Source organism: Haemorhous mexicanus, chromosome 1, assembly GCF_027477595.1.
Source record: "Haemorhous mexicanus isolate bHaeMex1 chromosome 1, bHaeMex1.pri, whole genome shotgun sequence".
Taxonomy (NCBI): Eukaryota; Metazoa; Chordata; class Aves; order Passeriformes; family Fringillidae; genus Haemorhous; species Haemorhous mexicanus.
The window spans coordinates 140,193,805-140,215,969 of record NC_082341.1 but is presented as its reverse complement, the minus strand read 5'-3'; the positions used below and the strand labels follow the sequence as shown (position 1 = coordinate 140,215,969).

The window sequence follows — 22,165 nt, the reverse complement described above, 5'->3', positions numbered from 1 at the left end:
TTATCCTATTGCTTGTTATTTGGGAGAAAAGACTGAACTCCACCTTGCTAGACCTTTCTTTCACGTATTTGTAGAGAATTATGTGCTCCCTGACCCTCCCTTTCTCCAGGCTAAACAACCCAGGTTCCCTCGGCAGCTCCTCATAGAACTTGTGCTCCAGACCCTTCCATAGCAACACAGCCCTTCTCTGGACATGCTCCAGCTCCTCAGTGTCCTTCTTGCAATAAGGGTCCTAAAACCCAGCATGGGTTTTGAGGTGTGGCCTCACCAGTGCCCAGTACTGAGGTACAATCACTGTCCTGGTCCTGTTGGCCACACTATTTGTGACACAGGCCAGGATGCCATTGGCCTTCTTGGCCCCCTGGGCACAAGCTGGCTCATGTTCAGCCACTGGGCAGCTTTCCAGCCACTCTTTCCCCAGCCTTTAGCATTGCACGGGGTTGCACCTGTGACCCAAGTGCAGGACCCAGCACCTGACCTCACTGAAATTTGTACTCTCAGCCTTGGTCTATAGATCCAGCCTGTCCAGATCCCTCTGCAGAGCCTTCCTACTCTCCAGCAGATCAACACTCCTGCCCAGCTTATGTCATCTTCAGTCCGACAGAGGGTATTTTCAATCCCCTCATCCAGATCACTGATAAAGACATTAAACACGACTGGCCCCAGTACTCAGCCCTGGGGAGCACCACTAGTGACCAGTTGCCAGCTCTGTTGATCACCACTCTCTAAACCTGGTCATCCAGCCTGGTTTTCTATTGAATGAAGAGCACAGCCATCCCAGCCATGAGCAGCCAGTTTCTCCAGGACAATGCTGTGGGAATTGCTGTCTAAGGCTTTACTAAAGTACATGTAGAAACACCCACAGCCTTTCCTTCATCTATAATGTTGATCATCTTGTCACAGAGGAAGATGAGGTCAGTCAGACAGGACCCGCCTTTCATGTCCTGCTGGCTGGATCTGATTGTCATGGTCTCAGCCTGGCAAAATGCCAGTGCTTCCATGAGAATACCTCTTTTCCTGGTATCTACTGTGAGATGTGATCAGAGACAGAGCAGAGCAGGCTCCAACTTATGATTGAAAGGAAAAAAAACCTTATTAACCTAAAGCTACAGGGAAAAACACACAGAACACAGGATGAAAACCTTCCAAATTTCCTCCTCCTCCCCCCACCAAATTTCCTAATTCTGTTACCACCCTTTGGATAATCAATTCTCAATTCTTCGAGAAGAGAGGAGTCCCTTTTGCACCACAGACTTCACCCAGGAAACAGTCGAAACTTCTCGTGTTTTCGTGTCACGTGTGGCACCGCCTGGAGAACATTTTGCCATCCTGACCTCTTCCTTCCATGTCCAGTGCTCTCACCACTGCACATGGACCAGAGCTGCTTCTAGGGTTTTTCTCTTTAAGGATGCTTTGTCCAGTTCCAAAAAAGAGCACAGTCCCTCTCCTTTTGGGCACCTGTCCCCCCCATGTTTCACCCCCTGGGGCTGAGGGGTCTCTCGAACAGAGATCATCTTCCTCTTCTTCTTCTTTGAAGACAGAGGGCACCACCACCACCCTCCTCACCCGTCGTCTCTGTTCACACACCTTCACATCACCGCACTCTCCTGGCTCTGAGCCATTGCCTCCCCCTAGAATGCAGTCTCTGTGTCACAGGAACTCAAGGGTTCTGTCCATAGCTATCCAAGAAAAGTCCAGCCAAAAGCCACTCCATCATCTCCTCCCACCAACATTCTTGTCTTGTGTGTGCTGCATGATGGCACTTAAGATGATTTGCTCCATGACCTTCTGTGGCACTGAGGTCAGTCTGATGGGCCTGGAGTTCCCTTATCCTTTTTCTGAATATCTTCTAGATGGGTGTCACACTGGCCAACCTCCAGTCAGCTGGGACCTCCCTGGCTGACCAGTAAATGATCCTCCACCAGCTCCCCCAGTATCCTTGTATGGATTTCATCCACATAAATTTGGATGGATCTAAGTGGTATTGCTGACCATTCCCCATGGATTACGAAGACCTTATTCTGCTCTCTGTCCCTGTCATTCAGCTCCGGGTGTTGGGTACCAGAAAAAGACTAGTCTTATTACTGTTACAGACTGAAGAAAAGAAAACATTGTGTACCTCAGCCTTTTCCTTATCCTTTGTCACTGTGTTTGCCCCCACATTCAATAAGGAATGGAGATTTTCCTTAGCTCTACTGCTGTTGCTAATTCATTTATAGAAATGTTACTGTTTATGGAAGTAGCAGATGCAGTTCGTATTGGGCTTTGGCCCTTGAATTTTTTTCCCTTCATAGCCTCATGCAATCCTTGGAGTCTGCCCCATAATCCTTGCAATCCTGAATTGTCTGCCCCTTCTTCCAGAGGTTAACTCTGCTTTTTTCCTGAGTTCCTGCCAAAACTCTCTGTTCAGCTAGTCTTCTTTCCCCCTGGATCATCTTTCGGCATGTGGCACCTGCCTGCTCCTGTGTCTTTAGGATTTCCTTCTTGAAGAATTTCTAGCCTTCTTGGACTCTGTAGCCCCAAGGAAAAGGTTTTGGTGACCCCTTTCCTTACTTCACTAAGAACAAAAAACTTACCATTTGGTGATCCTTATGCCCAGGATGGGCACAGTGACTTCCAACCATCACATCCTCCACAAGTCTTTCTCCGTTCCCAAACAGGTCCAGCAGTTACCTTCCCTAGTTTTCTCCCTCACCAGCCTTGTCAGGAAGTTAAGTGCCCCCATGCTCCAGAAATGTCCTAGGCTCTTCCCTCTTTGCTGTGCTTCGAACAGACATCTGGTAAGTTGAAGCTCTCCATGAATACAAGGGTTAGACTTCTCCCTAACATTGTTAGACTTCTCCCAGCTACTTAGAGAATATTTTATCTGCCTCTTTCTCCTGGCTGGGGGGTCTGTTGCAGACTCCCACCATGATACCTGCCTTGTTGGCCTTCCCCCAGTTCTTACTCAAAACCACTCGACCCTATCTTCACCATCACTAAGCTCTAGAGAGCCAAAACACCCCTACCTCCACTGAGACAGCAGACTGACAGACCCTGCTAGTATCCTGTCTCTCAGGTCTTGGCATGCTGCTCTCAGACTTCAGTGAGCTTTGTTTTATCCTTTTCTCTCTTCAAAGCTCTTTCGGTGAGCCCTACTAACTCCCGTGGAAAGATATTTTTCTCCCTTTGAGACAGTTTTGCCCTGTTTGTTGCCAGCAGGCCTGTGGTTTTGTTCCCTTTAGCTATATCCATATATATAACATTTATCTGTATCCATATGTATATGTCCATGTATATACACAAATATGTACATCTATATGTCTTTAGCTGTATTCATGCTGTTCAGCAGTCGGCCTGGCCCTAAATCAAAATCAAAGACATGATTTCAACTGTTTTGAACTCCAAAAAACACTCTGAGTAGGGAGTAAGTTCAGGCATCTTGCATCCTTGCTTTTGCTTTATTCCTTTTAACTCTTTTGTTATAATACAGGCTTCTCTAGGGAACCTTGAATAAGCTGGAGGTAAAGATTTACTGAGAGTGACATCCAAGGAGACTAAAAGAGAAGTCAGAAGTCTACAGGATTGCCCACTGTGTGTTAAGCAACAATTGCTTTTGTGTACATGGTCACATATTATTTGATGTGGTTACAGTAAGGCAATCCCTGCCCACAGTGACAGGAGGGATGCATCCATGCCTAGTTCATAATTTGTTTGTCTTTGAAGAAGTGGGTTGGGAATGAAAATAGTTACAAGATGAAGTGTAGGAAAAGTTATATCTCAAGTCTTTTAGGCAACAGGAGGTGGGAACTGTTTTAGGAGTGTGAGGCTGTTGGTCTGTCAGGGTGTCTCCCTACAAAAGGGCTAACAGAGTGCTGAAGAATCATACATATACCATGAAGGGTAAGGATTCTTTTCCCTTCCAGAGGATCTCACCTACTGAGACTGGTACCAGGGGATTCCAACACTCAGAAAGTGTCCCACTGACTGAGCTGTTTCACACCAGATTGCTTCACTTCTTGTCCTGCCTGCCACCCACTAGGATTATTTGTACAAGATTGGAGTTGAATGGTGTCATGCTGAACTTAGTGTGTTCTGCATGGGGGATGGGAGCAGAGAGGGAATTGGAATGTGGTGTGCAGATGTCTGAAGGTGAGAGTAAAGCTTATCAGCTACTGGTTCCAGAGGGTGGTGGGATTTTCCTTGTTTTTTTCCCTGACTCTGCTGGTGAAGTCATCAGTTGAACAACCTCAATTATCCAGCCATACCAGGTAAAAGTACCAGATCACTACATAAGGGTGTGAATAATTTTAAATATTTTAAAATATAACAATTAAACATAGGCCTTTTTGGTGAGCTGCTCCCTGGGTGGCCTCTATTAAAAACCTCTTGAGATCCCAAAGACACTTTCCTTTGTTGCATAATATTTTTCTTTTGTTTTTGGTAAACCGGGTTTGAACTGGCAAATTTCTGTGAAGTTCTGTAGCCAATTTAATATTTAAAACAGACCTGTGATGTTGTGCTGGTTTCAGGAATGTCTTGAGTCATCCTCCCTCTGGTGACCTACTGTGCAGACCCAGCACCTGAGAAGGACTTGACAGCCCATGGGGACAAAGGAGTGTTCTGCAACTCGCAGAAAGGCAGGATAATAAAATTACTCTTTGTAAGAACAAGGAGGGATGTGGCTGAAGTTTGTGTTGCAGTTATCAGCCAAGCAATTTAAAAGAAAAAAAGAAAATAATCCAACAAAATCAGAGCATAGACTTGAATGCACAGCAACTGGTGACTTAAAATGGTAACCTGCACTAATTGTGCTCCTTTGGTAGCGGCATATGCTTTTCAGCCCAGAGCAGAAGGCTCTTAAAACTGCTTCTCTTTTTTTGAAAAATTTATCTTGATACTCAGGTCAAGAAGAGTCTGTAAGAAGACAGCTGTTCTAGGACCCTGAGAGCGAGGGGGCAGCACACATTGCTAGTGCTGTACCTGCTCTGCAGAGGCTTCTGTACTCTGAATCAGAAATTGCAATAGTGGTGTTGCTCAGTTTCCAGGGGCATATCATTCCATGTGTATATATCAGGGTCCTGAAGTTCTTATATTTTGTTGCTGTTTTGTGCTTATATTCTCAGCTTCAAAGTATGCTTTTTCATCCAACTTTATACTGTGAGCTTTATAAAGCTTGGTCTCTGCTTGCCTGTGCCTGTATTTCAAATGTGTGTAAAATCATTAAACTGCCCTACATACAATTAAAAATGTAGAGATTGCATTTCTTTTTATTCAGTGCCCCTGCAGATGTCTGAAAGTGAGTGCACTCTCAGAACCCTCTTTTCAAAACTGTTTGTAGTCACGCAAAAGATGAGTAACACTTTAGAGGATGGAGGACCTCCAGCCAAAATACTTTCCAAATGACCTTACAGTGTGATTTATCTTATTTTGCAGCTAACTATGGACCAAATCCAATTTGCAAAGGTTGCTTATCTTGTTCAAAGGATAATGGGTGCATCAGATGCCAGCACAAGTTATTCTTCTTCCTGCGAAGAGAAGGGATGAGGCAGTACGGTGAGTGCCTGCACTCCTGCCCGTCGGGCTACTACGGACTGAGAACGCCAGACATGAACAGATGCTCAAGTGAGTTATTTCTTCAACCCTTGCACTCACTTTTGTCAGAAGGCCATAATTCGTGGTAGGTTTTTAAGATGATATGCTGTGAAAACACAGTTGTATTTTCACAGATGTCTCAAGATCATCTTAAAACTTCTTTGCTAAAGAAGGTCCCAGCTAATTCTGAGATATATACCATTCAGCAAATTAACTAGTTGATGAATCGACCTATTTTTTATTGTTATTATTATTATTATTAGTTTAATTAGAAGGGTAATTTAGGGAAGAAAATATGATTCATGCACATACTCCTAGTTTTAAGAAACAAATTCCTGCTACATGAAAATAAAAAGGATTCAGAATAAATTTAACATATAGGCACAAGTCAGTATAAACACTAATATATGGGTGGGCTTTTTTTCATATTTTTTGTTCCCACACAAATTTCAGGTGACCAGACACCTCACACCAGACACGCTTTATTTTGTAAGTGTTGCTAATTTAATAAAACAGATGTACTATTAAAAACAAACAAACAACCTTTCACTTTTAGTGAAACATTTTATTTGGAAATTTACAACCTGCTAACGTGCAACAAGATTCCCTGTTTGCATGTTTATGCCTAGAAGCACAACTGTTAAAATCCACGAGTGCTCTGGTATCTCACATCGTTTCACCTCTGTCTGGCAGTTGTGCTGATCTGCATCGATTTTTCCATATGCTCATATGTGGAGTATTACCCACATGGATTATTAATCACTGCTGTTACCTCTTATTCCTATTTAGGGGGAGAATGTTTTTACCATAGTCTAGCCAGAATCAGGTCACCTGACATAAGAACCTGAAGTGAGAAATCGCTTTTCTTTTTCTCTTGCAATAGTCAAGTGTCTGTTAAATGTGTGGCACCTTTCCCCTCGTGCTGTGCCATGTCACTGGGAGCACAGAGCTGTGAGAAAGCCTGTGCTGGTTTTCACATCACACATCATCTTGAGACTCACATGAGGTCACTCAGTGGCAGTCTGGCTGGGTGAGGAGCACTTATGGCCATGCTTGGACCTGTCCCAAGCTATCCCACCTCTTTCTCCCCATTCCCTGCGTGGGCTCCATGGATATAGTATTCCCAACTGCTGTGTAATATTGCAGAGTGCTGCCTAATCTTTACCAGGTGGTTAAGTTTTGATAAAAAATTAAATGAGACAGTATATGGTTTATGCATCCATTCTGTAATGTAATTTAGAATCTTGCCCGTAATTTTCCTAACACATTTTTGAATTCAACTTCTGCACTTGAAATCTTTCAAATCTTGGCTGTAAGTACTTCCCCATGTAAAAATGTTTTTGAATATATTTGTAGGTTTAGGAAATAGATTGATTTATCTCCATTAGCCTGTACTGTGCTTGTGAGAAACGCAAAGTAGTCTTTTTGGCAGAATTCTTCAATTTCTTGAAAAGAAAAAAAAGTAAAAATGTGCAATTCACCCTTAACCTTCTGCAAAGTTAATTTGCAAAGTAGAGGGTGAATTCAAAGTGATATTTTTTTTTTTTTTTTTTGGTTTTAGCACTCATGGAACGTGGCTTTTCCCCCTGAATTACAGGATTGATTTTGAAAAGCATAAATGCAAGTACTGTCTAACCCATAGTGGCATGTGTTGAGCACTTGATGTTTATCTCATCCTCATGCCTTTCACAGTCTCCCCCTGTGAGAATAATGATGCACTTGCATTTATGGACCAGTAGTGGTTCCTCTCTTATGATTTTTGTATTGTATATTTTTATATTAGTGTAACTGCTAAATATTTACGCATCACTTCTCTTTTTTTTCCTTGGTTTGGTGATCTTGGTTTGCACATATGAAGCATTGTGGACATACAGACATTTTGTTGATTGGAATTGAGTTGAAGTAAACATCCTTAAAAATGTTTCTTCCTACTTGCTCTTCTTAGGTATGGTTACAGATTCCATTGCTCAGATAGTATTATCTCAGCTAAAAATAATAAAAATCTTGGCTATGTTAAAATCCTTATGGGAGTTCCAGGGCTTGAATTACATAAACTGAAATAATTTCTGCCCTAATAATGTCTTCATAGGCACAAAAGCTTTTAAACATTTTTGACTGGAACACTTTCCAATTTTTGTTAGAGAAGCTATAAAAAATATTTTTTATGGAAAATGTTGTCTTGGTTGTCTGTGCCAAATGTAACACAATAATACCACAGCCAAATGCAGCAGCTCTAAAATGATGGAAATTTTGGATTTCAAGACAAATTTTCTTTTCTACATGTAAACAGTATGTGTTCCTAGAATTTGCTAAGTGGTTCTAGACCATTTTTTAATAACAGTGAATCATGAAATTTGAGACTGCTTGTCTCTAGAAATCAATGTAGATTCCTGCTGGATATGATTTCCACCTTGAACACTGCAGTATGAGACTGCAGTCCTTCTGGGCATGAACTTGGAAAGTGTTGAATCTCTCCTGTAGAAGAATGCCCAAGAGACGAGCTACACTTTGTTAATTTTCCAATAATTTTTTAATAATTAATGACTTTGAACTGAACTTCTCCAACAAGACATAATCTCATGAGAAAAAACAGAACTGAATTTAAAGAGTAGGATGAAACCTCTCAGTTTTGTGGTTGCACTGATTAATGGATCAAGCCTGTCTTGAACCTTTCAACTTAGTCTGTGGCCAGAGTAACCTATATAATTTTAGGAGGAGAAACCACTCAGAGATTAGAAATTACAGCTCCCTTCAGCTTTGGTTGCTACTTATTTGTTTAAGTTATCCCTCTTTCTCCTAGGTGGGCCCAACATTGTAATTTCCCCTTCCATTCACCTTCAGTAAAAACAAGATAAAGAGAAACTTTGAGACAAATTGAGCATTTATTAAACACAGGTAGTTAATTCAATGCATTAAGAAAGGTAATGAATTTTTTTAACAGTGTGACAAAATAGCAAGACTTCATGAATATGCAGTTGCTTGAACTATACTTATGTAGTACAATAAAGCATATGACCCTTTCAGACTGTTGTAATTGCAGATGTAGCAGTCAGGGGGTTCAATTACCAAAAAAATAGCACAGGAGGTGTTGCTGGCCAATGACAGATTGGTGCAGAGTGCCAGTGGACACTTCAGGATGGCAGTGTGAGGTTGGATCTGTAGTCCCAAAGCTGCTCTAGTGAGCAGCAGAGGGGTGGGAGGAGTGGAAAGGAGTGAATGTCATGGTCATGGGGACAGTCTGGGCATTGGTGACATTGCAGAAGAGTCAGGTTGTTGTCACTCTTAGTTTGTCTTCAGCTACAGTTAAATTATCATTATGATTAGCACTCAGTAACCCTAAGCATTATGATGAATATCACTCTGATGAATTAATATTTTAATTTCAGTAAGAAGAAAGAATTCTGACAGTATTCCTAATACTCTTTCAGTATTTTCCCCTAACTTGCATCTGATACAGATTAGATAATAGGTCTTTCATGTTTGGAGTAGTTTATTTTCATAGGAAAAAAATGAAAATAAACTGTCTTGGTGGAAATCTCCACCCAACCTTCATCCAACCTTCACCCAACCTTCACGGACTAAAACTTCTAAAAGATAGTTATCTCAAGGACTCTGCTGGCAAAAGGAAACTGGCATTGCAGGTAAAGCAGAAAATACAAACAAGACGGGAGTTTTGAAGTATGATCAAAACTGAAATAGGATTCATTCATTCATTTAATGAATGGTAGTTTTATGGAGGGAATCCCCAGTGCAAAGTGAGGCCGGCTTCCACCCACCAAGTGTGTCTGCATCGTGTCAAATGTTAACTTCTGTTGAAGGTTTTTCCTTTAGTCTCTTTTCCACACACACAGAAAAGCTTTTAGCATGTTACTCCCAACAGGTTTTTTGAAAGCAATAGTCAAAATGTTGTTTAAAAATTGTTGTGCCACTTGGGTGTGAGGGAGGGTTGCAAGATGCTGATTTTTCTTTCACTGTTCTGGTCTGCATCTTATCATTGGGACTACATGATCTGTAAAACCCTGATTTCTTTTCAAGTGTCTCAGATGGGTGGGCAAGAGGCAAATGTTTTTTCTGAGTATTTAAATACACAGGATGCTTAACTAAAGAATTGCATTTAATAAAATACCTGCAGTACACCTTGAGTGTAACAAACCAGATTAGCAATTAGCTATTGTGGCACATCTCCAGAGCAGCCCATCTAGTTGGTTTTGCCTTGCAGTTCATTCATCTAGGAAAGTGATTTTGCAGAATCACTGTGTAGACATTTACCAGGATCCTGTTCTTTAGGGACTCGTTCAACCCTTGTGAAAAGAAATTATTATTCTAAGGAATTTCCTATAACCCTAAGTGTGGAAAAGAAGCCCAAGTTGTGCTGCTTATATGAACTTGAGTTTTAAAAGCCCCTTTGGAGAATGCTGGATGGAGGAGTTGGTACATTCAGGTGATGTGTGGTTGTGTCTAAACAGAGCCAGCAGAGGTTGTCTTTGTCAGGGCAAGGCTTCAAACTGATGCAAAGGTCAGCACCACTAGAAATATACATTTTTCTTTTCATTCAGTCTGTCTAATTTTTTGCCCAATGCCACAAGACATCTGATCTAAAAGGCCTCATATTTCCATAATTGCTAACAAAGAATTTTACACAACCACACTCACACACACACTGTTTAAGTATTGTGGGATGCCCTGTTTTAGCCTGCTGAAGTTCAAGAATAAATATTAAAATCTGTTTCATAAATATTGGCTAAATTTTGAAGTGTTGATTGGAGATATTTAGTAATTGCTATTTCAGAATAATGACCTTATGGTTTGTGCTTTTTTTTTCCATTATAAAAGAATGAAGAATAAGTGACAGAATTACCAAAATTATTATTATATTGTTGCATAACACGAATAAAAAATGCTTCTTGTTGTGGCTTCTGATAGCTGAAAAGAGGATTCAGCTATTGTAGCTTACTTAATTTTTTTAGCTGAAGGATTAGATTTTTAAGAAATTATTTCTAAAATGATCATTACTTTTCCAAATGTAATGGCTTATCCTTTTTAATCTTTGGAATATTTTTTCCCTGGTATTTTTTGTAGTTATGTATGATATACAAATGATCATTAACAACTAACTCATTTCCAAGTTGACATGTTTTATTATGGAGGAAGATATTTCTGAAAAGCCTACACCTGAGTCTGTCATCTATTGCAGGTCATATTCCTCTTAAATTTTCTGAGAAATACAATATTTCATAAAGATAATAGTTGTTTAGTTTGTTTGGTTTTTTTCTTTTATTTTTAATCTATTCAGTATGGTGTATGCCTGCTAGTAATTTAAGAATGGTTATTTTTTGTGGATTAAGTGTCTCAATAATAGAGAGGAGTTAAATCCAGACAAATTGAGGCTGCTTGCACATGCATATGTGTAGATACAGACATCAGATACACTACATGAAAGCACCCACTCAGCTATTCATAGGGTCAGCTCATAGAAAAATGTATCCTGCTTTCAGTGATAAATTATAAACTGAAGAGAATACATATAATACATGCATACTTACCAAAATGATTTGTTGCATCTCAGTTTCGTCAGAATTACTTACACATGAAAATAATTTATACTGAACAGTTTTCCTCCAAAGAGATGACAGTAATTCAAATATAATTAAACTAGGGGATTTATCTACAGTTTGATTTTAAACAAGCGGGATTGGAAGAACATAGAGGAAAATGTGGCAAATACAGCTACCTCTAATTTTGTCTATGTACCAGGTGGATTTCAGGATGACAGAATTATAGCATTTCTGGCTTTGCTATTTCATTGCTTTATAAGTCCCTTCATTTTCAGTCTTACCCTAACTTTGCTGTCTCATTGTTCCTTATGATCCTTTTGATTTAGGATGCAGAATAGAAAACTGTGACTCCTGCTTTAGCAGAGACTTTTGTACCAAATGCAAAACTGGCTTTTACTCGCACAGAGGCCGCTGCTTTCGAGGGTGTCCCGCTGGGTTTGCAGCCTTGGAAGAGCTTATGGAATGTGTGGGTGAGTCAAGTAGCTCTTTTGCCAGGTGGCCATATTCAAGGATGGCACTACTTTATGATGATGTTTAGTATTTCTTATCAGGGAATATTCAGTAAGGAATTATTATTGATTTCTTTACTGATAATACTAGTACATTTTTCCAAACTTTAAAATACGTTTCACTGGGAATACCACTTACTTGTGCATCAGAACGTTCTGTCCTCTTAACTGTAAAATCACCTTATGAAGATTTGTAAGTCAGAATCTGTAAGATTTCAGGATTTGTGTCAGAGCAAACTCCTTCTTTCAAGAGTATTTCTTACATTTCATGATGGAGAGGACTTGGAAATGTGAACTTCTGAAGTTTTCAAACCCAGGTGACAACCAAGCTGGATCTATATATTTGATAGTAAAAAGAAGTCAATCTCGTTAGCTTAGGAGAGTTTTTGAATATTTGAGACTGTCATAACATATCAAACAAAAAGTTCAATATTCGGATTTTTTTGGTTGGGTTGATGCTGGCTAAAAAGATTCAATCTCTGTAAGAGATTTTAATTTTGTTTCTTGCTTTTTACCTGCTAATGGTAAAACTGTCAAGTGTTGCTTTCTCACAATGCACATTGTATTCTAATAAAAAAAGAAAAAAGAAAAACCAAGAAAACCCAGAAGAATTGCTCAGTTGTGTTTTCTTTTGCTTTATCAGAAGGCTGTGAAGTGGGTCAATGGAGTGAGTGGGGAACTTGCAGCAGAAATAACAAAACATGTGGATTTAAGTGGGGCCTGGAAACAAGAACAAGACAAATAGTGAAGAAGCCAGCAAAAGACACAATACCATGTCCAACCATCGCAGAATCCAGACGGTGTAAAATGGCCATGAGGCATTGTCTAGGAGGTAAGTGTAGCCCATGCCAGAAAAATCTTTACGAGCTGAAGGCCAAATTCTGTCTCTCTTCTGCCAGCCAAGGCTGAAAAGCAGCAATAGCACATCTGTCCTAGTCTGTGTAGAGAGACTCCAGGGAAATGTTTAGCTTGGGAGCAATCAGTCCTTCAAAAGACTGTGAAACTCTTTTTCCTGGTGTGGTACTGAGGGTTTTTCAAGGAGGAGCCTTATGGAAGAACTGTAACAGGTTGCAGTTTTGATCTTCAGCATGGAAATCATGCTGATGGTGGAAGAACTACTTGTTCCACACATGGCAGGAAAGATTATGACTCTAAACCTCTCTGCAAGTGGCACACGCAGTGTTGGTGTGCTGGGTATTTAAATTAAAAGAAGTTAGTTACACATGGCATTGTTAGCTGGAACCATTAGCTGGAGCATGTTATTTGTTTTGAATATTCTGGAGCGAGGCCAAACTGTGATAGATGTGATACAAGCAGAACAGTGAAAGATATCAAGATTTTCAGCTTGAGACCAGCCTGTGGCAACTGCCCCAAGTAAATAAAATCAAATTTCTTTTTCATGGTGTTGCAAGACTTAAGTAGTGTTGCTGATGTGAGAAAGGATATCAAGTTTCAAACTTGGGCTTGGTTTTTGTAGACCCCAAACTGAAGGCACATCACTGCTGGAGAATTTTTGTTATCTTTTAAGTTGAAAAGTTTAACCTCTCAGCTGTGGATTCTGACAACTTAAGCAGGTTTCAAAATTTGAAGGAGAGGTGGGTGATCAACAGGTGATAAAGATGCCATTCCTTTCAGAGGAAGAAGAAGAAAAGGAAAAATGGAGGCTGATTAGGGCTGCCATGGTATGTGTGTCATGGTATCTTTGAATATTAGTCAGCTGCCTCTGCATCAAGGTAGTGAAACTTACCAGTGCTTGCAGCCTGCTGAGTGATCCAGTTACTTGTAAGACTTTGAAGCCCAAATGGGGTTAGTAATCAGATCAACTGAGGAAATGTTTTACTGCTGAAACGAAAGGAAATAAAAAGGGCCCATGACAAGTTCTACTACATCTCCAATCAGTGTTTCCTTTCTTTTCATGCGCCTTCAAAGGCGGGCAGTTTAGCTTGCAGTGGAAAATTTGAGAAAATTGAAGAATTTTTTCAATTCAACGTAATGTGGTACAGATTTAGTGATTTCTGTTCTCAGTGTGTATAAAGGCAGGTATTTTATGGATGCATCATCCATCTTCTATTAAAACTCCTGGCAAGTAGAAATATGGGTTTAGTCTTGATAATTTAGTTAGTATACAAATTATTCAAATTGTTGTAAATAGTTTGGGAAATGTGCTTAAGTGAACCATAATATTCTAGAATGCTGTAGCATGCTCATAGAGCTATGTTAATTTGGACATTCATACCTTTTTATGTCATATTCTCTTAGGTTGTTTCAAATTTTCTTGTCTAGCAATTTGTCAAATTTACCTTTTCAAAGGCACAGTGGCTTTCCTAAGAGTGAGGATATTTGTTGTCTAGTGTCCATATTGTCTCTGTGTTAAGATCCATGATCACATCTTTGCTTTTTTTACACCACTTATCAGGAAAGTTGTTGCTGCAAATACAAATTCAGTGTAGCACTTGTAGTACTCTTTCATGGGCTTCAGTAAATCCTAAAGATAACAGTCCTCTCCTCCCATGGTGTGGAATTCCCTGCATCTGTTTTCAGAGATAAAAATAAATGTGTGCAAAACTGCAGGTTTGAACTCTCCACACTGAATGCAGTGTTTGATACTGCTTCTGTGCTATCATAGAGAACACCCCCCAGAGTATAAGCTCCTTTCTCTCTCCTAAAAAAACCCTGGGAGAGTGTTAGTGGTGTTTTATGTGCCTAGGGTAAGTCTTCCCCAGGCCTGGTTATCTCTGCAGGTGAGGAAGCCACAGAGGCTGCCCTGTATACAACTCCTGCTTTGTAGAATATTTTAATTTATGCTATATGCAGGGCTGGTCTAAGACCCTGTTCCTTTATCAAATTTTAGTAACAGGCTACCACATTAGACACTCAAAATGTTTTATTGCCTATTTGATCAGTCTGACATAGTGGGAGGCTCAGACACAGCTTACAGGTTCTGGCTGCTGAGGAAGAGATTCTGAACCTTTAAAAATGTGGTGCTTTCCTAATGTTAGGAGTTTTGTGACTGAACTTTTAAACTGAAGAAATAATAGGAAAAAACTGTAAGGTTAGCACTTCTGGGAGACTGAAGAACCATAATCCCCTATAAATGTCAGTTGAGAAGCTGTTAATAAATCCTTTCATCTTAATGTTCTCAGTAAATAAACTCTCACAAATGTGGAGAATAAGTATTGGATTATACAGCTAAGATGATTGAAGATTGTGATGGATTAAGCTGAGCACAGGAAGTAAGGATATTTTTGGTAGAATAGGGTCAAATAAAGTGCTTTTGTCATGTGCTTTCTACTTCTGTATATTTTAAAGTTACTATTTATGGTCCACACTACCAAATATCCAAAACAGATTTTTATGTATTTGCAGTAGAAGGAAAGTTAACGAAGGAGAGTTAAATTCTGTTTTTCTACTAACTATTTCAGTTTCATATTTTTAAGGTGCTACCCAGCTGGCCATATGGCAGTGGTATTCAGTTTTTGATGAATGATTTATCACTTTCTCCAGTATCTGCAGAGCTGTAGAGATACAAACTGGAATACAAGTGATAGATCATTTAACTTCTGTCCTACTGAAGCCAGCAACATTAGAATAACACTGATTTCATATTTGTTACTTAGAGATATTTCCTTAGTAGTCAGTAGTTATTGATTTAACTATTACTGTATGGAAATGTCACATCTGTGTATCTGTTAATGTTATGTGAGTTACCCTGTGGCTTTGACTGTAAAGTGAATTCTACTTTGAGAGGTTATACTTAGACAAAGGAGACTTGGCTAGCTCAGGCCACCTTCTACCCATGCTGGTCTCTTCCTGATAAGGAATTTTCTTCTCTTTAGTTCAAAAAGAGAAAAAACCAGAATCTTAAAAAAAAAAAAACAGTGGGGAAATCAGCAGTCAGAAATGTACAATAGACTGATAAATCTTGCTCTGTTCATGTTTTCCCATATATTTACTATAAATATTTTATTTGCACCTCTTATTTGTATGTTGCCCATGTTTACCTCAGTAATTGTTCCTCTTTTGTTCGTACACTCCAGGAACCTGCAGATTGGTTTAATTGTTCATACTAAGTGTTACCTAAGCAAGCAAAGCAGCTCTCTGCTATTTTAGTGTTCATCAGACTGCAGTTCTCCAAGCTGTCTGAAACTTGAATATCACTCTGTGCCAAAGTAATACTTCTGCAAGTGCACATTGCTGGCCCATGTCCAGCCTCTCACCCACTAGCACCCACAAGTCCTTGGTCACCAAAGCCTGTTTTCCAGACTCAACAAACCCAGTTCCTTCAGTCTCTCTTCACAGGGTAAGCACTTCAGCTCCTCACCATGTTGGTGATGCTGTGCCAAACTCTATCAATATTTTTCTTTTCTTGAGCTGAGGGGCCCAAAGCTGGATATGGTATTCCAGATGTGGTCTGATGAATGCCAAATAAAGGGAGATGATCATGTCCCTCAATCTGCTGCCACACTGTATTAGCAGGTCAGCAGATTGAAGGAAGTGATCGCTGCTGCTATGGCACAAAGTTGTCTCACATTTAGCTCAAGTTTCACCAGGACCTTCCCAGGAGAGCTGTTCCCCAGACAGTCCATATCCAGCCCCTATTTTTTCAGGGAGTAATTCCCTCCCAGATGCAGGACTTTGCACTTTGTTGAATTTCATGAAGTTCCTTTCAGCTACAATGAATCTTTTCCTCATAAGTGAAATAAAAACCAGTCAAAATAAATCTAACACCAGAACTCAGTGAATGATCAGGCAGTTGATCACATTCTTTTGAGCTTTTTGATACATCTACATTGTAGTACTCAATGTTGAAAAGCTTGTAAGCTGGGACTCTTTTGAGACCTTAATTTATGTATTGCACTTATAGTCTGTCTCAGAGCCAAATACCTACAAGCACCATCTGTCCTTTGAGTCAAGGCTAGGGCATTCTCCAGCTGGGTCTCAGGAAACATAACCACCATATTCTCTGTCTCCTTCTGGTGGTGCAATGTTGCCACAAGAACAGAGAGCTCAGTGGCAAAGGCTGGCCCAGGAACAGCAAGAGGTGTTGCCTCCTCCATGAGGACTGTCTAGCATTTGGCTGGATTGGTCCAGTAGACTGTGCAGGCACCATCCTTGGAAGTTTCTAAGATCTGACTTGGCAAACTCTTGGACAATCTAGTCTGAATGGTCTCAATCCTACTGAGGATGTTAGACTGGGGATCTCAATCCTGCTGATCTTTGGACAGGGGTCCAGTCTGAATGATTCTCTCTGAATGGCAGAACCTCCTGTGGGTATGTGCTGAAAGAACACTGTTCTTCCTGTTTGAGTTTTACAAAATTTCTGATAATTTCTGCTCTGAATTAGAGAAAAGCTAGAATGACTGGTTGTAGGGAATAGGAGCAAACCAAATCTTTGTTGTGGCTGCTATAGTGCTGAAATATCTTCATTTGGCCTATTTTATTCTATTTGAAATTATATACAAAGTATGTGTCATGTTTTGAATATAATGCTAACCTTTGTTTCATGCATTTCCAAGTTTTGCCTTAACCAGGATAAGAGCTTAGTTCAAAGTGCTGATTTCTTGATTTATTTGTTATTATTTGACCTGTTCACTTTGTTGTCTTTGGCTGAATGCTGCACACTTCTAAATTCAAAATCATGCATAGGTTCTAAAAGATCTGCTGTACAATGTATTTCTATTTGAAGTTAATGCACTATGGCAGTCTAAGAAAACATTGGAAGACCAGCAGAACTATAGAAGTGCAGCTATAAGACTCTGCTTTGGAGTTGCTGTGACTTTTCACATCCTAAAGAAATGTCTGATTTTTTTGACATTTTTTAGTAAATTGAGGATTTCATTCCATTGCTATTTATGTCATGACATAAATGTCTGTGTCAAGTTAGACCTAAAAGAAAATGATTCCACTTGGAAAAGATTACCTTATAGGTTGAGGCATGATCTGACCAGGGATGGTAGCAACCAGAAACCATTGTGGTTTAGGGAAAGCTGATGAGATTTACAAACAGATTGTACTTTGTTAGTATTGCATGGCTCTTTAGGGTATTGGAATATTATTTATCACTTTAAGACTAAAATTAGGATTTACAAGATTTATTGGTATTTTAAGCAAGACTGTAGTACATAGAATATACCACAATTATACTGTCATTGCCTGCTGCAGCTCTCTGTTAATTTTGCAGTCCCATTGGACCAAATCTGACCTTGTTTGCACTCACCAGAGAGGTAGAAGCTGCATTAAGTGTAGCTCCACTGAGTGCTGGCTCTGCTAGAATCCTGGTGCCACCAAGCAGGCTTCCCTCCTCTATGAGTTTTTTGCATGTCACTCTGGACTAGAAGATTTGTCCTTAGCTTGTCTGAAAATAGAACCCATCATTTTCATTTACAAATCACGACTCAAAGCTTTTGAAGGAGAGAAGGGAAACCTGCTTCACCATCAGTTTACAAGATGCATACTCCACCAAAAACACCTAATTGCACAGTGCAGGGTGGGAAAGCAGTGGTAATGAGGAAATATTTTTGTGAGTATTTTAGTTGATGGCCATTCTGTGAAGGACCAAATAAAGGGAGCAAGAAAGGATAAAATAGTAGTCCGACATATTTGGGAGGCTTTCCAGGAAACAAGAACTATTTTACAGTGTGGCTTAACCCTCAGAGCCTGGCATGCTTGCTAGTACATTTGTTCAGGAAACAGAACTTTACCAGCTGCAGATTCTGCTTGTCTGGATTGTCAGCATCTACTTTGTACAGAGAATGTTGTGCTGCAAGTATTAAAATGAGGGTCTTTTTCTACCCTTCAGAGGATCACATTCAGAAGGGGCTGCAGCTAGTGAAAATTAATTATAAAGCAAATCTAGATCCTGAAGGAAGTGAAACACATAATACTGCTGATTTCAGTGGGAGTGCCTGCAACTAGACTATGTATTTTAATTAAGGCACCTAGGCAGGAGCTATAGTTATATCATAAATACTCAATTAAGTTTATACCAGCTTCTAAGAAGAGCAGAAATTTGGTAACAATAAAAAAAGTGAAAATCAAATCATAAGTAGCTTCAGGCTGGAAAAGAACATAGAAAGTCATCTAGTCCAGCCTCCTGCTTAAATCAGGTCTGTTGTGGGAAAACCAGGATTAGCCATTACTCACAACCCTCAGACATGGACTAGTCTCCACTTTTTGGTCTTAGCTATGTTCCTCTTCATATACTTATTTCAGAGATGATGATTTACAACTTGTTGTTTCTATTTGTTTTGAAGTGGAAAATACAGAAATGCACAGCTAATTTGTAGGTTTATTTTCATGACATTTGCATCCATTGACAAATGTACATGCATGCATGTGCCTGTATTGGAGCACTTCTATGTCTGATGCTTCTTAGATTTGCAGGTAAAAGTTAGGCAGTGTGCCTCTCAGGTGATAGCATACTATAAAGTAACTCAAATGCACAGATGTTTTTCTGTTTTTTTTTTGAGGGGGGCTGAGAGAGCAAATAACTCTCTCTCTATTATGCATGCATTTGATTAATATTCATTAAAATGAGTTCACAAATAAACTTACTGTGACTTTTAAACAATTGCTGTTATTTTTATTTTGTACTGTTGGGAACAATCCATTCCTGAGTTATTTTCCAAAGAGAAAATACAATCCAATTGGATTCATATTTGAAAAGTAGTTAGAAATAGTTTTTATAAGCCACATAAACTTGAACATCAGTTTGAGTAGCAGTCATGTTCAATTCTGAAACCAAGTACCATCCATCAAGGACCAGCAGGCAGATTTTGCAGGAATGCCTCCCCTTTGCTGCTACTAGATGACATCACATTGCTTGAAGGTTGAGGTAGCTCTTAAAGCTCTGTGAACAAGATACAGCCTTTGACTGACCCTCCTTTTCCTACATCTTTGGAATCAGGTCAGTTAAAGTAAGCAGTTAAACAATTAAGTGCTCTGAAACAATATCAACACTTATTGAAAGGAGCCCTTCTGAGATTTAGGTCAGGTAGGTAACTGTTCAGTGTTTGGGTTTGCATTTTCCTTGAAAATGGGATGGTGGTTTTTGCACGGGACTTGAGGAAGCTTGTCACTATGTCACTGTGCTCCTACAAAAATTTTTGCTCTTTTTGTCTGGATAAATACTACTATGGGTTACAATTACAATTACTAAAATTTGTGGGTTTTTGTGAATGTGGTGCAATAATGCATTACTTATATTGAAACCTGTAACTTTGATAGACATAGATAACCTAAACTTCCTTGGAGTGTTGTTTGAGTGAAGTGTGGTTTTGGTTTTCTTTTTTAACTGATAGATTACATTTTAAAGCTTTTAAGTGACTTCAGTCTCTTTGAATGAAGCAGAATTTAAAAATGCATAAACCAGAAGTTAAATCTGTCTAAAATGAACTGTAGAGGGTGCCTTTCATGACAGCAGCAAAACACTTTTGCAGAAAAGCATTGTTGCAATTTGATTTCTGTTTTAGTTTTCCTCTTCAGTACCACTGCCCAAAGCATAGGTTGTAATGGACTGTATATACTGAGCACGAGGTTTGAACTCTGCATCTACTTTTTCAGGATGATACACACTGTGGAAATTTATGTATTGTTTCATCATATTGGCAAGCTACATTTTCAGCTTATTTTTAAAGGCTTTTGAGGGAATTACTGGCAGTGCAGAAAAGCCAACTCAAGTGAATTTCCCCCTTCCTTCTGAATATAAATTATCCTTCAATCTTCTTTAATTTAAGTAATAGGAACTATTTTCTTGGGAAGACATTAACATAGTTTTCCCAATCATTAAAAGGTAATATGCTCAATTTATTAATTTATTACCATTATATCTTAGACCAGATAAGTATTCTTAACATGTGTGTTTCTTTAAGTACACCATATTTCAGAAGTAGCATGAGTACTGAGTGATGCAGTGTCTCCTGTGGGAGTTATCTGTTTTTAATGAATAACTGAGTGTACCAGAGTGTAAATCCTCATAAATGACCAGAGTATGAGTTAGAATGGTCCCATGGCAATTATACAATTCAGGGTTGTTTAAAAATACTGAAGGAGAGCCAGCTGCTAATCCACATGGAAATACAAATTCTGAAAAGAGCTGTGGCTGATCCAAGTGCACAGATTGAATTTGTCCATAAAAGGCACTTGATGGATTTTATTATGCATACCCTTGTGAAGTAACTCCTGTTGGGTTTTGTCTCTTGCTCATTCTGAAACCACAATCCACTTGTAGGAGGAAGAGTCATATACATGCTCATTTCGAATTCTTGACCAAAGAGCTATTTTTGTACATTATGGTGTCAGCCATTTCAGTCACAGCAGAGAAACCAGCAAATGCTCACCTGCCTGAGATTATATGTTCCTCCCTTAGGATCAGTCAGTTTTGAACAGTGCTGTGCATATCCTCTGCCAAACCACCAGCCTGGGTGTGGCAGGTCTGGAGAGCCATCTGCCTCAGGTGTGGCATGACTAGAGAGCAACCAGCCCTTCTCAGTTTTTAAAGGTTCAATAAGGCTTTCTTTGCACAGAAGTATCTTCTTAAGTAAAAAACCTATTGGGGTATACAGAGCGTATTTGTATTCACAGCATTGGTACAAGGGCCACATCCTGACTTTGGTATCCTCAGGCCCAAAGGTAAAGCTGACAGGTCTGTATTTCCCAGGGCTCTGCCTCCTGCACTTTTAAAAAAGTGGGTATAGTGTTTCTCTTTCTTCAGACACCTGGTATTTCACCTGATTGCCATGAATTTTCAAACATCATGGAGAGGGACTTGGCGACTACATCAGCCAGTTCCCTCAGGACTCTGGGATGCATCTCATCAGGCTCTGTAGGCTTATGTACTTCAGGTTCTCCAGGCAGTCATGAGCCTGAACTTCTCTTGTAGGATGGATTTTGCTCCCCCCGTCTTCCAGTCTGTTCTCTCAAGTGGTGTGGGAAGAGAGATTGCTGGTGAAGACTGAGGCAAAAAAGTTGTTGAGTTCCTCAGTGTTCTCCTCATCTGCTGTTACCAGTTTTGTCAGTCTTGCTCATCAGGGGGTACACTTTTTTTGACCTTCTTTTTCTGGCTGATGCACCTATAGAAGCCCTTCCTGTTATTCATTGTGTCCCTTGCCAAGTTTAAGTCCAGCTGTACCTTGGCCTTCCTGACTGCATCTCCATGCAAACAGGCAGAGAGCCCATATTTTTCCCAGAATACCTGGCCCTGCTTCCTTTGCTTGTGGATTTCCTTCTTGTCCTTTAGTTTGACCAGTAGATCTTGACTCAGCCATGCTGCTTTTTCTATTTTAAGCCTTTTATCGGTTTCCTGTGAGCATTCCTTGGTGTTCTTACCTACATACATATAAGTGTGATGACTTTTGCAAACCTGGTGCCAAGTCAGAGGTATCTAGCTGCAAAGTGCAGCAGCAGCAGTAGGACACCAAAGCAGGTGCTCTACATCATGTCAGATTTATTAAAAACTGCAAGAAGTTCAAACAAGGGACATGAATTGCAACTCCAACATAGCTGCTTGAGCTATCAAGGAACATAAAG

At 39.8% G+C, this 22,165-nt stretch overlaps 1 protein-coding gene across 1 annotated transcript in view; it reads left to right on the top strand.

The window, feature by feature from the left end:
- The window catches only part of RSPO2 (R-spondin 2), a 98,649-nt gene that overhangs the window by 49,208 nt on the left and 27,276 nt on the right, over positions 1 to 22,165 (top strand). The window contains exons 2-4 of the mRNA XM_059865357.1: positions 5,416 to 5,604; positions 11,456 to 11,599; positions 12,282 to 12,470. Coding sequence (XP_059721340.1) covers positions 5,416 to 5,604; positions 11,456 to 11,599; positions 12,282 to 12,470 — 522 coding nt within the window. The remainder of the gene's footprint in view (positions 1 to 5,415; positions 5,605 to 11,455; positions 11,600 to 12,281; positions 12,471 to 22,165) is intronic.